A 14,898-nucleotide genomic window follows, 5' to 3' on the forward strand; every position below is an offset into this window, starting at 1 on the left:
GCCGGACTGGGCGGCCCTGTCCAACCTCCTACATCCCTCACAGGTCCCGAGCAGGCGAGCGAGCAGGGACAGACAGAGGCAATGAGGGACAGTGGGCAGCCCATGCTGAAGTAGTAGTAGTAGCAACGTCTTAGAAGAGAGAAAGCTTTTCCTGCCTTCAATAAAAAGATGCCATTTTTCTGATACCTGCAACTGGAGCAGCGGCTGAAACATTTCTTGTTGGTCTTTCAGATTTTACCCAAGCCTGTCAAGTTTCTCCAAAGAGAATCTTTAACCATGTTCATGGAGTTCCATCTTCCCGACCCACTTCAAGTTTTGACGTGTGGACGGTGTTTTTATTATAGTCCTTCGCTGTCATAGACGGGCTTAGAGCTGGCCTGGCCCACAGTAAATGCAAAAGCCCTTGAAAAGGCACAGTACCAAAGTACGTGGGCTTTGGCTTTCAGCTGGGCAGGGCCTGGGCAGGGGGCAGTGGGAAAGCTGCCTTTCCTGAGAGCCTCAGACCTTTGATTAAGCTGAGCCTGTGGTGACAGTGTGTGCTTGGGCTACTCCTTGATAGAGCTTCCCCGGGAGAAGCCTTATCTGGCTGAACTGTGTAGGGGGTTTTTTTGGGGGGGGCTCGGCTGGTTTGTTGGGGGTTTTTTTGAGACAAAGCCAAGTTCCCAAGGAAACGTGACGTGGCCTTTTCCACCTGCCTCCCCTGCCAGCCCTCCCTGCTCCCTGCAAAGCCAAGGGCTCCCCGTGCCCCGGCTGGGAGACCCCTCTGCCCTTTCTCATTTGCAGCTCTGCCCTGCCAACGAGCCCATCCTCTCTCAGCCAGCCCAGGGGAAGGGTCCTGAAGTGCCATTTCTGCATGTCAGTGCCCACAGAGCGGCGTGTGCGTTCCCCGGGGCAGCACCCAGGCCCATTGGCTTCCCCCATGGCTCTGCAGGGCAGGCAGCTTCTGCTGCTTGGGCTCGGCACACAGGTTTCAACGGCGGTGGGAAGGACTCCTGCAGCCCCTGCCGGCACACAGGCAGCAGCGGCTTCTCCAGCACGTTCCCGAGAGAGGCGTTCCCTCAGTCACCGCGGGGCCGGGCCTGGGCCGCTGCGGGGCCGTGTCAGCGCTGGCCGGCGCCGGCCCCGGCAGCTGCAGGGGAAGCTTCTGGCCGGGCTCCGCCTGTGGGGGCCGCTGTTGCCCCGGAGCGGGCGCGCAGCGGTCCGAGCACACAGCGGCCCCGCGCGGGCCCCGGGCGCGGCGGGTTCGGGGCCGGGGCCCGGGCTCGGGCCTTCCAGCGCTTTCCAGCAGCTTCCAGAGGCCGCACAGCGCATGCGCCGGGGCGGAGCTATAAAGCGGGGGACGAGGGGCGCGGGGCGCGTTCGGTGGTCGACCATGCGGCTGTGTTTGGCGTGTCTGTGGGTCCCGTGGGCTCTGTCTCCTGTGGGGTCGCGGCGCTGCCCGTCGGAACCTTCCCCCAGCGCCTCCCCCAGACTGTTTTGATGCCATCTCTTCATCTCTCTGCTCCCTCTTTGAATTCAACCCTCTCGGCGTGGAAGATCAACATACGCACAGAGATGGATTTGCTTTGGATTTAATGCCTGAATTCGACTTGTCCCATTTCTGGCCAATGCCGTTCTACAGATACTGTGAAGAATACACTTGATCCAAGATGGAATCAGCATTATGACCTATATATTGGGAAGTCGGATTCAATTACAACCAGCGTGTGGAATCACAAGAAAATTCATAAAAAACAGGGAGCTGGTTTTCTGGGTTGTGTGAGGCTCCTTTCAGATACAATCAACCGCCTTAAAGACACTGGTTTTCGGAGACTGGATCTGTGCAAGCTTGGTCCAAATGACAATGATACTGTTAGAGGACAGATAGTAGTAAGCCTTCAGTCCAGAGACCAAATAGGCACAGGAGGACAAGTCGTGGATTGCAGTCGGTTATTTGATAATGATTTACCAGATGGGTGGGAGGAGCGGAGGACTGCTTCTGGAAGGATCCAGTATTTAAATCACATTATACAAACAACTCAGTGGGAGCGACCAACACGGCCAGCATCAGAATACTCCAGTCCAGGCAGACCCCTGAGCTGTTTTGTGGACGAGAACACTCCGATTACAGGGACGAACGGTGCAACTTGCGGGCAGGTGTCAGATCCCCGGCTGTCAGAGAGGAGAGTCAGGTCGCAGAGGCACAGAAATTACATGAGCAGGACACACTTGCACACTCCTCCTGATTTACCCGAGGGAGATGAGCAAAGGACGACTCAGCAGGGTCAGGTCTACTTTCTACATACTCAGACTGGTGTTAGCACGTGGCATGATCCAAGAGGAGGAGGGGATCCAACGGGGAGGGCTGGTTTTTTTTCTGTTTATTTCTGTCTTTTCTCCTTTCATCGTTATTTGTTGTGGGAAAAATAGTCAGGAACCGGCCATGGACCTACAAAGGCTGTGCCAGCTGCGGGAAAGGCCCTCCGGATTCCTGATAAGCCGGGCATTTCCTCTCAGCTCCTGCATAGGGAATGCAGCGCAGTCCCGAACGGGCAACGAGATCCGGGCGCTGCAGGTGAGCTGCTGCTGCTGCCCCGGGTGGCCGCTGGGCCCTCCCCTGTCCCTCCCCTCGGCCCGTGCCCTCGCTCCCCCTCCCTGCCCCACAGCCCTGGGACTCGCCCCATGGGAAAGGCACGAGGAGGGCAGAGCCAGCCGTGTATCCCAACAGGACCACGAGCACCCCGGGAGAGGAACCAGTAGAGCCCATCTCTCTGCATCGGGGCAAGGTCCCCAGCATTGCTGTAGGTCCCATCTTCTTCCCAGCTAAGCAGTGCTGGGAAGATCCTGGGGCTGCAGGCTCATCCCTTGATCCTTTTCCTCCCCAGGAAAGGCTGGAGCAGCTGGAGAGGAGGTGTCCCGGCGGTTCAACCTTATAACTTTCCGGTCTCTTTTGCTTTCCTTTTTTCTTTCACTGCTCAGTTGTAGTTATAATAAATGAGTTTTAATTCTGTTCCCGAGAGTCCATGGAACCTGCTCACCCAAGTGTGAGAGGGCTCTTTGCATTACCGACTGTTGGGGTAAGCAAAGGGCTCGGCCAGAAGCCCGGGCAGGGGGAGGTCCGGGGCTGTCCCAGGGGCAGGGCCGAGGCTTGGGGGCGGCTGCAGCTCAGCGAGCACCGGGCTGAGGCCCCAGCACATCGTGCCCGCGGCCCACACACTGGGTATGGCCCCAAAGGGTGGCTGTCGGCAGGATGGGGGGACGCTTTCTGTCTGTGGTGTCCAGCGACAGGACAAGGGGTAACGGCCAGAAGCTGGAACACAACCAGTTCCACTGAAACACGAGGAGAAGCTCCTTTGGTGCTGAGGTGAGGGAGCCCTGGCCCAGGCTGCCCAGGGAGAGCGTGGAGGCTCCTTCAATTGCAATGCAACCCATGTCCTGCAATCAGCTCCCAGACCAATTGCTGCTGCAAGAACTCACCAGGGAATCAGAAGGTGTCCCCAGAATACTCCATAGTGTGGGCAGGATCCCTTACAATTGCACTGGTTCCGTGAGGCTTTGGAAAGCTGATCCTGGCTGGGTCACCACGTTCTGATGCTGAAATACGTAACAGGAGAGAGCTCTCCAAACCATATTTATTGTTCAGGAAGCTGGCACTGTGCTCAGGGGATGCCCAAAGGTCAGCAGAAGATGGTGGGTTGGGGCCAGAGTGGGGGAGCCAGTTCTGGGATTCTCCCATTCAAGAGCAAACAGTTCTTGGCTACTGGTTTCAAGTGAGATGCAGTAAAAAATGCATTTTTTTAGATGCGGCACTGAGAACCGTTGATAAGTTCCTTGTGAGGTCTTGAGAAGGCTGGAAGGGTTGGCCACCACAGAGACAACATCCTGTACAGTTTGATGTATAGCTCTTAGATCCTGTACTAATCGATGTTCATGTGAAGGGAGTTTTCTCACTGGTAAAACTGGAGTATTATACTCTGATTAACACTCTCACAATAAACCAAAATCTATACATTTCTCTTTGTTTGGTAACAGTCCCTTCTTTGCCCCTCACTTCATCAGGTGCTGTTTTCATCTGACCAGGTTTCAGATGGATCATTACTGGTTGTGCTGCTTGTGATCACCCAGGAGCAACCACAGCCCAGACAAGGGAGTCATCGTGTTTTCCACTTCTGGGATCCCTGATGATTCTTCTTAATCCTGTAACACAAACAGTTGGGCTTTCGGGGCCTGATCTTCAGGTACACGCATTTGAATTTTTCTTTTGTTGAAGGTGATTTGCTCACTGAACTCACTTAGTATCTCTCTCCCTCCCAAAGGTAAAGGGCAATCGGGGATTGCTGGGTTAAAACCTGCTTCCTAATTCCAAATTTCATGGGTTGAAAGAAACCATTGGGTTGAAAGACCAGCGAGAGACTGTTGTGCTGCTGCTGTGCTAGCTGGGCCAATCCACGACAGTGGGGGAGTCCCCATCCCTGGAGGGATTTAAAAGATGAGGTGCTGTGGGCCATGGTTTAGTGGTGGGCAGTGTGAGGTGAGTGGTTGGAGTTGATCTTAAAGGTCTTTTCCAAACAAATGATTTTATTGTTTTGTGAAATGAGACTTAAGGGCCAGCCGAGCCGAGACAGGATCTCACGTGTGAGATCTCTCCCTGTGGGCATACAGCAGAGATCAAGGTTAAACTAGCTCTTGGGACGTGACCACATGTGGCTTGTTGCACGTCTCTACCCTTCTTATCTGGAAAGGCATTTGTGATAGGGAGTTCCCTGCTGTGTCAGCACTGTGCAGTGTCACCACTGACATCTCACACAAAGGCCGAGTTGTGCTGCAGAGCGACTGGCTCGAGTGAAACAAAGAGGTTTTGAGGCAGGAGCTCAGGACACAGGGAGTGACTTTTCATCTGGACAGAAGTCCAGGCAGCATTCCCACTGACTGGGAAAGGCCAAGATTTCATCCCAAGATTTCCGTCTGGAAGCCCCACCTCCCCTTTTCCAACCACCGCTGCACGAGGAGGAGGAGGAGGAGGAGAAAGGATTTGCAAACACATCCCAGCAGTCACCCTCCCACACCATCTCACCAGCCCTGCCCTGGGCAGGAGGGGCTGCATTTGGGCCCTTCAGCCCCTCCAAGCAGAGCCCACGAGTGGCCATTTGCTGGGGACCAGCAGGAACTGGCAGTGCTGGCCAAGGAGTTACAGTAAAGGAGCTCTTTAAGCCTCAGTGTTTATGTAAACGTGGCTTTAACTTTAAACCTTTGGGATTTGTGGCTGCTTTTTTATTCACATTCATTTTTTTTTCCACTGGCTCCCTTTGAATATACCACTATGCTTTCCAGCTTATCCTTTAGGGAATATATATCTCTATATTTCATACATTTAGCTAAATGGGCCGGTTTCCATCCCTGTTGAGCGCTGATGTGTCGTCACTGACTCACTCACGCCAACCAGACCTGACCCAATACATTTCCTCTCTAGGTATATATTACAGAGCACTATGGTCCTGTTAAGCAAGCTTTGGGAGGTAGGTAGCAAACTAATCCCAGGAAAAATAAACTTGTGGTAAGTCATACTGTGCTGAGACAGGGGCTGCACTGTCCTGCCCTCACAGGCAGCACTTCTGTATTTGCCTTCTGGAAAAGCTCCCTTAGGACACGTGAACTGGCAGTTTTGGCTCTTAGCCTCAAGTTTCCACCATTCCCAGTCAGGGCACTTGCTTGAAAGTAGTTTTTTGTTAATTGTTACTCATTGGCAGAGTCTAAAACGTTATGTTGTAATTGATTGATGCTGCACCTCTTATTGATGCACTCACAGCTCTCCCTAAAACGCATCATGTGCCCCTGGGATGTATTCTCAGCACCCCTTTGGCACTTAAAAACACTCTCTCTCAGCTAAGGGGTACATATACAGCTCAAGTCTGCCCAGGATACTTTAAAAACTGGGATTTTAACAGTATTAAAAAGCCTTAATATAGTAAGGTCATCAAAAATGCAGGGGAAAATCTGGCTGATAAAGCTTTGGCAAGCAGTTCCTGAGGAACAGTTACTAAAATCACATCCTCAGAACTGTTACGAGCCACTGGCTTTGCCATCTCAAGCAAAGAATGGTGCTGCCGCATCTAGGCAGGAACTTTCTCCCCTCTCCCAGCTGGGATTTTTGCCTGTGGTGGGGACATGGCTTTTCCCAAATGAGTCTGGCCACAAAGCAGCCTTTGAGCGAGGGACACGGTCCTCACGTCCCTTTTGCAGCACTAACAGAGGGTGAGGCGTGGCAGGACAGGTACTGCAGGGCCCCTGCACCTGGGTGGGCTCCTCTGCATCCCCCTGGCCCTGCAGCACCCTGCCCTCCTTCGCCAAGGCACTGCAGTGATGTGACACAGGAGAAGCCTCCACATCTGCTGTGGAGATGGCCCAGCCTGGGCTGGGTTTGCTACTTCAGAGGCACTTCCTAAGGAGCACTTGGAAGGTGTCAATGAGCCAGCACTTTAAAGCAGCAGCAGTGACACAGAGACTGAGATAAGGCACAAAGTAGAGCATTTAGGGCTACCAAGATGATCAGGGGACTAGAACATCTTTCTTATTAGGAAAGGCTGTGGGACCTGGGGCTGTTCAGCCTGGAGAAGGCTGAGGGGGGAACTCATCAGCACTTCTAAGCACCTAAAGGGTGGGTGTCAGGAGGAGGGGGTGACACTTTCCTGTTTCTACAGTGACAGGACAAGGGGTAATGGACATGAGCTGGAACATAAACAGTTCCACTGGAACACAAGGAGAAGCTCCTTTGGTGCTGAGGTGAGGGAGCCCTGGCCCAGGCTGCCCAGGGCGAGTGTGGAGGCTCCTTCTCGGAAGGTTTCCAAACCCACCTGGACACGTTCCTGTGCCCCCTGCTCGAGGGGAATCTACTTTAGCAGGGGCTTGGGCTGGAGGAGCTCTAGAGATCCCTTCCAACACTTACTATTCCATAATTCTATGATCTGTGCAAGTCACCAGGGCAGTGTGAGCAGATATTAGGGAGAGGGACCAGGCAGCCCGGCAGCTGGCCAAGATACTGCTTCAAATTTATGTGGCACTTGTCCTGAGCAATGCACTTTACCAAGAAAGGCTGTTTCATAGTCCTTGATGTCCAGAAAGGGAAACAGATGGGCAAGGAGAAGCACAGAGACTCGCCCAAGTTAGCTCAGCAGCCCAGCAAGGGAGGAGGCACTGGGATCCAGCTCTCTCCTGGCTCCCAGCCCGTGGCTCTGCCCGTCAGACGGCTTCATCCACCCCTGGGCCACCAACAACAGCACAGAACGAGGAGGGAGGGCTGCCACAGAGAAACACAAGGCTGCCAAGGAGAAGCTGTGATGGCAGGAATCCGCTGCAGGAGAGGCTTGACTGGGCCTGCCCTCTCTGAGCAGTTACCTGCGCTTCAGCACCGACACACAATCTTTCTTCAGCGGCCCGATCTGCAGGTGGGCATCAACACTCTCCAGGAAGAAAGCTGGTTTCAGCTTGCACAAGAAAAGGGAGGCAAATTGGTGGTTGATCTTGTTCTGGAATGGGTCAAACTGACCCTTGGCAAAATGAGAGACCTTGAACTGCTGCAGGCAGGTCATCTTGGAGTCCTTGACTCCGTAGAAGGTCAGGGCCTTCTCTGAATACTCCAGGAAGACCCCGATTGTGTGGAAGAATGGCTGCTGGATGACAGACTCAAAGCCACCGAACCAGGCCACGTAGTTCTCTCCGTTCCACTGCAGGCAGCAGGACCTCTCGTTCCGGCCCAGGCGCCCGTGGTTGTAGGAGCCCCGCGGGTCGAAGTCCTCCGCGATGACCCCGATGCTCACCCACCCGTCGATGATCTCCACCTCCCAGTAGTAGTTGCCCCGGTTCATGAGGTTCACACCCAGCACCTGCTCGCAGTTGATGAAGCGGGTCGGGCTCTCTGGGTAGGGGATGGGGCACAGCACCCGCTTGGCCCCTTTGGTGCCAAACAGCTGGATGAACTTGTCAGCTGTGTCACTGTCCAGGTCGATGATGAAGGCAACTGTGTGGGGCAAGAAGGAGACATGAGGAGGAGGAGGGAAACGGGAGGAATCCTCCCCTGGCCCTCCCTGCTCTGATCACCTGCTCCAGCCTTCAGCAATTACAATCATAGAATCACAGAATTGCTTTGGTTGGAAAAGATCAAGTCCCAGCCCACCCCTCACCCTGCCCAGCCCAGCACTAACCCACAGCCCTCAGCACCTCAGCTCCACGGCTTTGGGATCCCTCCAGGGCTGGGCACTCCCCCAGCTCCCTGGGCAGCCTGGCACAGGGGCTGACAACGCTCTCAGGGAAACAGTTCTGCCTCAGCTCCAACCTCAACCTCCCCTGGGGCAAGTTGAGGCCGTTTCCTCTTGTTCCATCACTCGTTACTGTCCCTTCAATCTCCTACAAACACCTGTCAGGGAGTTGCAGAGAGTGCTCATGTCTCTCCTCAGCCTCCTCTTCTCCAGGCTGAACACCCATCATTCCCTCAGCCACTCCTCATAAGACTTGTGCTCCAGCTCCTTCCCAGCTCCGTTGCCTGTCGTTAGACATTCAAACATCAGAGAATCCACCTGACAGAGCACTAGTAGGAACAGTAGCAGGTTCCCCTTGAGCAGGGGACACAGGAATGTGTCCAAGTGGGTTTGGAAACCACCCAAGAAGGAGCCTCCACACACTCCCTGGGCAGCCTGGGCCAGGGCTCCCTCACCTCAGCACCAAAGGAGCTTCTCCTTGTGTTTCAGTGGAACTGTTAGTGTTCCAGCTCATATACATTACCCCTTGTCATGTCACTGGACACTACAGAAAAAAGCATCACCTCATTCTCCTGACACCCACTCTTTAGGGACTTATAAGTGTTGATGAGGTCCCCCCTCAGCCTTCTTTTCTCCAGGCTGAACAGCCCCAGGTCCTGCAGCCTTTCCTCACAAGAAAGATGCTCCAGTCCCTGATACATATCTATAGGTGGTGTTGAAGACCAGACTCAGCCCTGCATCCTCCAGCCTCAGCCCTCTGTCTCTGCTCAGACATTGAATTATCCCTCTGTCTGCTCACACTGACCCTCACCAGATCACTGCTCTGAGGCAAACAAGGCAGATGCACAAACTCTGATCTAATTTAACAGAGGATCCAGTCTGTCAAAGGCTGGAAGGCAGCAGAAGTGACACAGTCCATCTGCAGCCTCCCTGGCAGCGGGGCCAGCAGAACCACAAACAAAGGGGAAAAAATATCACCTGACCAGACGATGACTGTTGTCAGGAAAGCAAAGAGGCTTCTTCCTGAGCTGAGCAATATTTGCTCTGGTGGCAGCTCCTGCCAATTGGCTCGGGACCAGGGAAGGAGCTGGTGGGCCAGGAGAGAGGAAGGGGCAGATGGACCTTAGCAACAGCTGGGAAAGCAAAGTGCCTCACTTACATTTCAGGAAGTAGTCACGGCTCTCCAGGTACGCAGGATTGTTGGACTTGTCTGGAAAACGGGACTCAGACAATGCTGCAGAGAGAAGGACAGAAGGGTCTGACATCAGCAAACCAACCCACAACCAAGGGTGTTACTGGAGCATCACCCCTCGATGGTCCCCAGCTGCTGCAGCCCCTGAGCCCCAGCTAGTGCCCTCAGCTCCCCCTGCACATCCCAGTTGGCTCAGACAGACGCCACCTCTGTCACCCCAGGGAGGTGGGCAACGGGGCCAAGGAGCTGGCTGCATCCTGTGGGCACACAAGAAAATGAGAGGGAGGAGAATGCTCAGGCTAAACAAGAGAGCACAGGAGAAAGCTGCCACGGTGGCTTTCTAAGGCTGGCAGGTTTGGGAGCCCACAGTCTGTCCCACCAAGAGGATCATCTGTCCTGGGAAGAAAGAGTCCCCTTTCATGGGAGGCCACTTTGGCTACTTGCCCCCTCCCACAGGGCCCTGCCTAACTCCCAGGCTGTTTGTTGCCTCTCCAGTCTCTGGTCTCTGTGGAAAAAATCCATCAAACCTCAAGGAGGAGGCGTGAGCTCAGACAGGGATTGTGCAACGGGCAGGGAAACAACTTCCAGAGCTGGCAGGACACGGGCCAATGCTCACAGGAGTCACGGAGCCTGCAGCCATCTCCCACCCACACAGGGAGGATGGAGGGTAATGGGGTGAGCTCCAGGCAGAGGGGCTGGGTGAACACAAACCTTCTTCCATCTCCTGGAAACTCAGCCCATCGATGCCTTTCCCCTGCAAGTGGTCCCACTGGTTTTTGCAGGCAGCAGCCAGCGCGTCCTTCACGGCACACACAGCTTGGGTGCATCTGGTGAAGTTCAGCTCATTCTGGAAGCTCAGAGCTGGGGAGACGTTTTCTTCCATGGCTACTTTTAAGGCCTGAAATTCCTGAGCCAGAAAATCAGAGTTTCAGGAGGTTTCAAACAAGCCCAAACTGTCTCTTGTTCCACAGCCCCACCCTGCCCTGGAGGATTTGGGAACTGGCAGCTTGCAGGACTTGGCCCAAGGACAGCTTTGCATGAGGGAGGAGAGCACTTTCCCAGCCACGTGTTCCTGGCATCTTCTCCTCATTCCCTTTCAAACCTGGACCCAGCCCATGCCCACCTCGCAGGCAGCAGCACCTCCTCCCTAAAAGGTCTCCTCTTTTTGGGCTGCTGGGGAGGGGAGGGATGTTGAAGAGGGGTAGTGGGACACCCCAAGCTGGGTGTCCCCCTCACACTGAGGTACCCAGGCTGGGCAGCACGTCAGCTCCTGAGCCACAGCCAGGATGGAGGTGGGTGTGATGGAGGACAAAGCCTGGACTGGCCCATCCCTTCAGGAGTGGGGAAGGGAGAAGACTGTGCCAAGAGAGCTGAGACTTTGCAGCCTTCCCATCCCAGGGCTCCTGGCACCCAGCTCCACGTGAGATGGTACAAAACCCCAAATGACAACACTATCTGCTCCTTCTCCTCAGCTCACTCCCCCCCAGGCACCTGGAGGAAGTAGATGGTGTCAGTGCTGGGGACGTTCTCCAGGTTTTGCTTGCACTGGGCCAGCTTGGCTCGTCTCTCCTCCTTCCAGCGCAGATCAGCCTCGGCCTCTCCCAGCATGGAGCGCTCCCCATCCTCGATGAAACCAGTCACCTCTTTCTGGAAGGTTGCCAGCACCTTGGAGGCTTCTGCAAAGAACTTCTCAACTCTTTCCCTCTCCTTTGCAGCAGCACCCTGAGAGTAGGAGAGAGGGCTCAGGGTCACCTCCCATAGGTGAGGGTGGGGGGCAATACCCTTGTCCCCTGCTCAGCACCCAGTTCTCAGCTCTGCAGGGTCCCCTGACACCTTGTTACCTCCTTCACCCAAGAGCTCGGAGCACTTTACAACCCAGGTGCTGAGAGGCCTGGCTGGGCACAGCCAGTACTGCTCCAGCACATCTTGTGTCCCCAAACAGTGAAGTGACAAGTTTGCACAAGGGCCAAAGGGGACCAAAACCCCACGAGCCTGGAGAGAGAAGGTCCCAGAGCCAGCAGATGCCCTGTCATGGTCTTTGCCCTGTTCCAAGTTGCAAACAAAAGCAAGTGGAGATGCCATGAGGGTTGTCAGAGATGAGAAACAAGGATCCTCAGGCCAGGGTCACCTGTTTTATGGGACATTTGCTCCTCTGTGAGCATCATCTCTACACCCCACACAGCCCAAAAGCTCGTGGCTCCTTCACCTCTGCTCCCCACCCAGCAGAGCCATGTTAACGGAGTGAAGCCACCGCAGTCACCTTAATGAGCTCCACCATCTTCTTGGCCTGTGCGATGGTGACCGCCAGCTCCTCCAGCTCATTCTCCACATCGCTGAGGAATTTGGCTTGTTGGGCCTGCAGACACGAAGGACAAACACTGAGCTCTGCCCCCCAACCCTGGCACTAGCGAGGCACTCTCCCTTAAGTCCAACCCACAGCCTCTCCCTAAGTTCAACCCCACAGCCCGCTCTCTGACTGTGACTTTGCTTTGGTTGAAGGGTGCAAGCGGAATCACGAGTTGTTTTTCTGCTTTTGTGCCCTGAACCATCCCACGTGCAGCCACCCCTGCTCACTCCTCTGGAAAGTGAAAGGAGTAGCCAGGCTCAGGCTGCAAAGGGTTGTACCCAATTCCACACTCCTCACTCGGGTCCCAGCAGAAACCAAAAGCATTGTGCAGCGATTGCAATTAAGCTCCGTGACCTATCCCAAAGCTGGGAAAACCCCTCCCAGGGCTGCTGCAGAAGCCAAAAGGCATCTCTGGAGCACTCAGAAACGCAGCCCTGAGTCTCCTGGAGGTTTCTCGTTAGGACCGGAGCAGAGCAGCTCAGGAGCACGGGGTGCTGCGTGGCTGCAGAGGAAGCGCCGGCCCACCGCGGCTTCCTGACGCGCTATTGTTCACCGGCCATTGCCCATCGCAGGGACAGTCCCTCGGGAGCCTGGAGGGCATTGCAGCTCCCTCCCTGCTCCGATGCTCGGCCCCTCGCCCCAGGAGGGCATCGCGATTACTCTCGTCCCGGTGCTCAGCCCCCGTGGGAGCCGCTCGGCCGTGGGGAAGCGGCGCCTGACGAGCCCCGACGGCTCCTCGGCGCTGAGCTCACCCGCGCTATTTTCAGGCACCTGATGACTAATAACGGCGATCAAAGGGTTTTCCTGCAGCCCCAAGTGCTGTGAGGGAGCGGGAGCCGGCTCTCCCTGCCAGCGTGGCTGCAGACCCCGGGCTGTACCCTGGGCAAAGCAAACCCCAAGATCCCCAAATAGCCGCGGCTGACACGGGGGCGTCACCGCGCCCGGAGCCCCGCGGGCTCCCTGCTGCCTGCACCCCACAGAGACCCCACGCACCCGAGGCAACAGTGGCCGGGACTGTGCCGGGCTCCCGGGGAGGCCCGTGGGTGTGAATTCAGGAGGTGACTCAGCCGCATCTGGGAATGGGAGTGATGGAAAAAAACCCGCTGCCAAACGGCCGGGACACAAAGGGGCGGCGGGGCGGGGGCGGGGGCGGCGGGCGGGCGGCCAGCGCCGACACAAACCGCCCTCACCGCGCTGTGGGAACCGGACCGAGACAGCGGGAGCCCCGCGACCGCGGGGGAGGCCTCTGCGGGGTGTCCTCACCCGCAGCTCTGCGCCCACGGGGATCGCGAGGTTGGCCCCACAACGAGAGTGAGCCCCAGGGCCCGGCGGGCAGCGGCTCTGCCGCTAATGCCGGTGCCGTCCCTTCTCTGCTGGGTGCCCTGATGGCACAGCGCCCCGTCCCTCTGTGCCAGGGCGGGGTCCTCTGGGGGGACAGGGCCGCAGCACCCACCCCACACAGGGGGTCCCCTCAGTGCCACCCCCGCACATCCCGCACCCTCCTGTAGGGATGAGGTGCCCCGTGGGTGCAGCACGAGCCCTCCCTGAGGTGCTGCACCTCACCCCACCCCAGATGCCCCTCCGGCACATGGACACTTCCACGCCGGGATTAGGTCCTGCGTGCAGCCCCCTCCGTGGCACAGCCCCTGCCAGGTCCATCCCTGTGTGTAAACCCCCACCGCCCACCCCCCTCCCTCCGGTCCCCGCACCCCACGCACCTCCTTGAGCTCCCGCTCCCGCTCGAGGGGCACCACGTCGTGGGCGCGATGCTCGTGTGCGCGGCAGCGGGCACAGACGCAGGTCTGCTCGGCTCGGCAGAAGCCGTCGAGGGGCTGGAGGTGCCGCGGGCAGAGACCCTCCTCCAGCCGCCGCAGCGGCGCGACCAGGCGGTGTGCGCGGAACGCGGGGGCGCGGCGGTGCGGTTCCAGGTGGGCTTCGCAGAAAGAGGCCAAGCAAACCAGGCACGATCGCGTCGCCGCTACCCTCGAGCCCGCCGGGCACACGTCGCACAGCACCGCCGCTCCTTCCTCCCCCGCAGCATCCTCCTCCTCCTGCTCTTCCTTCTCGGCTCCCGGGGCCATGGGGGACGAGGCGGCCGGGGACGGGGGGGACGAAGCGGCGGCGGCAGCCAACAAGGGCAGCACCTCGCAAAGGGCGCGGTTCTTGCGGAGCCGCAACGCTGCGGGGACGGGCTCCTGGCAGAGCGGGCAGCGCACCGCCCCGCCCGCCGCGCCGCTGCCGTCGGGGGGGCCCGGCCGCTGGCGCAGCGCCCGCAGGCAGCCCTCGCAGAAGTTGTGCCCGCACGGTACCGTCACCGGGTCTTTCAGGAGATCGAGGCAGATGGGGCAACCGAAAGGACCGTCCGGCAGCCCCGGAGCCGCCAGGGCCAAGCGCAACGCCTCGGCGGAGGACGGCGGGGCGCTCCCGGGCGCCGTCTCCATCCCTGAGAGCCCCGAGCAGTCGGCCCCGGCCCTGGCCCCTGCCCCGGCCCCGGAGGCGGGCGGATGGGCTCCGAGCTCCGCCTGCCCGCTCCGCCTCCCCGCCCCCGGAGCTGCTGCTGCTGCTGCTTCCCGGGGGGCCGACACCCTCCCCTACAGCCGCCGGGCTCCTGGGGCTTGGTTCCCAACCACCTGCAGCCCCCCTGGACCTGCTCCCCTCCCTACCGGGCATCTGGTCCCTCTCCCAGGCATCTCCTTCTGGGAGATCTGCCCCGGGGGGGATGCCACGCTGCTGAGGAGGTACTGTCTCCCACCCCGGGTCCACTACCTCCTAAAGGATCGGTCCCCCTGAGATCTGGACCGTCTCAGGAGTTCTGTTGTCTCCAGGAGGGGCTGCAGCACCCCTCCCCAAATCTCCTGTCCAGGGAAGCTGATGCCAACCTATTCCAATCCAATGGGATGGCACCAATGACTTGGTGCCATCCCATTGTCCCCCAGGAGCTGCTCTCTGCCCTGGGGGCCATATGGAGGGTCCTGAGCTCTCCCCAGTACACAGTGCAGGTGTTTTCCTGCCCATGGCCCATCTCAGCTGTTCCTGTGGCCAAAAAGTGATGCAGTACCCAGGTCCTGGCTGAGTCCCTGTGCCCTCTTGCCTTGTGAAAGGGCAAGGCTGGAAAGACACCAAAGTGC

At 57.5% G+C, this 14,898-nt stretch overlaps 1 protein-coding gene across 2 annotated transcripts; it reads right to left on the minus strand.

Moving 5' to 3' along the window:
• Positions 1-2,642: 2,642 nt before the first annotated feature.
• On the minus strand, positions 2,643-14,247 carry TRIM47 (tripartite motif containing 47). Of its 2 annotated transcripts, XM_062010668.1 has the most exons (7): positions 13,489-14,247; positions 11,684-11,779; positions 10,915-11,145; positions 10,135-10,330; positions 9,391-9,465; positions 7,372-7,993; positions 2,643-4,176 (listed from the first exon to the last, which is right to left on the minus strand). In XM_062010668.1, the coding sequence occupies exons 1-7, from the start codon at positions 14,209-14,211 to the stop codon at positions 4,131-4,133; spliced, it is 1,989 nt and encodes a 662-aa protein (XP_061866652.1). In that variant the 5' UTR covers positions 14,212-14,247; the 3' UTR covers positions 2,643-4,130. The 2 variants fall into 2 exon arrangements, with proteins under 2 accessions (XP_061866652.1, XP_061866653.1); XM_062010669.1 differs by lacking the exon at positions 2,643-4,176 and having other exon boundaries at positions 4,538-7,993.
• Positions 14,248-14,898: the final 651 nt, after the last annotated feature.

Source organism: Colius striatus, chromosome 18 (assembly GCF_028858725.1).
Source record: "Colius striatus isolate bColStr4 chromosome 18, bColStr4.1.hap1, whole genome shotgun sequence".
In the NCBI taxonomy this organism is placed as follows: Eukaryota; Metazoa; Chordata; class Aves; order Coliiformes; family Coliidae; genus Colius; species Colius striatus.

Bases quoted from the DNA above. Each gene is read 5' to 3' on its own strand.
- TRIM47 (XM_062010668.1), bottom strand. From the start codon at position 14,211: ATGGAGACGGCGCCCGGGAGCGCCCCGCCGTCCTCCGCCGAGGCGTTG. The intron at 7,994-9,390 runs GTAAGTGAGGCA...TGCCCCACACAG, and splicing joins CCGTGACTACTTCCTGAAAT to TTGCCTTCATCATCGACCTG. The intron at 4,177-7,371 runs GTAACTGCTCAG...TTTGTGTTACAG, and splicing joins GTGTCGGTGCTGAAGCGCAG to GATTAAGAAGAATCATCAGG.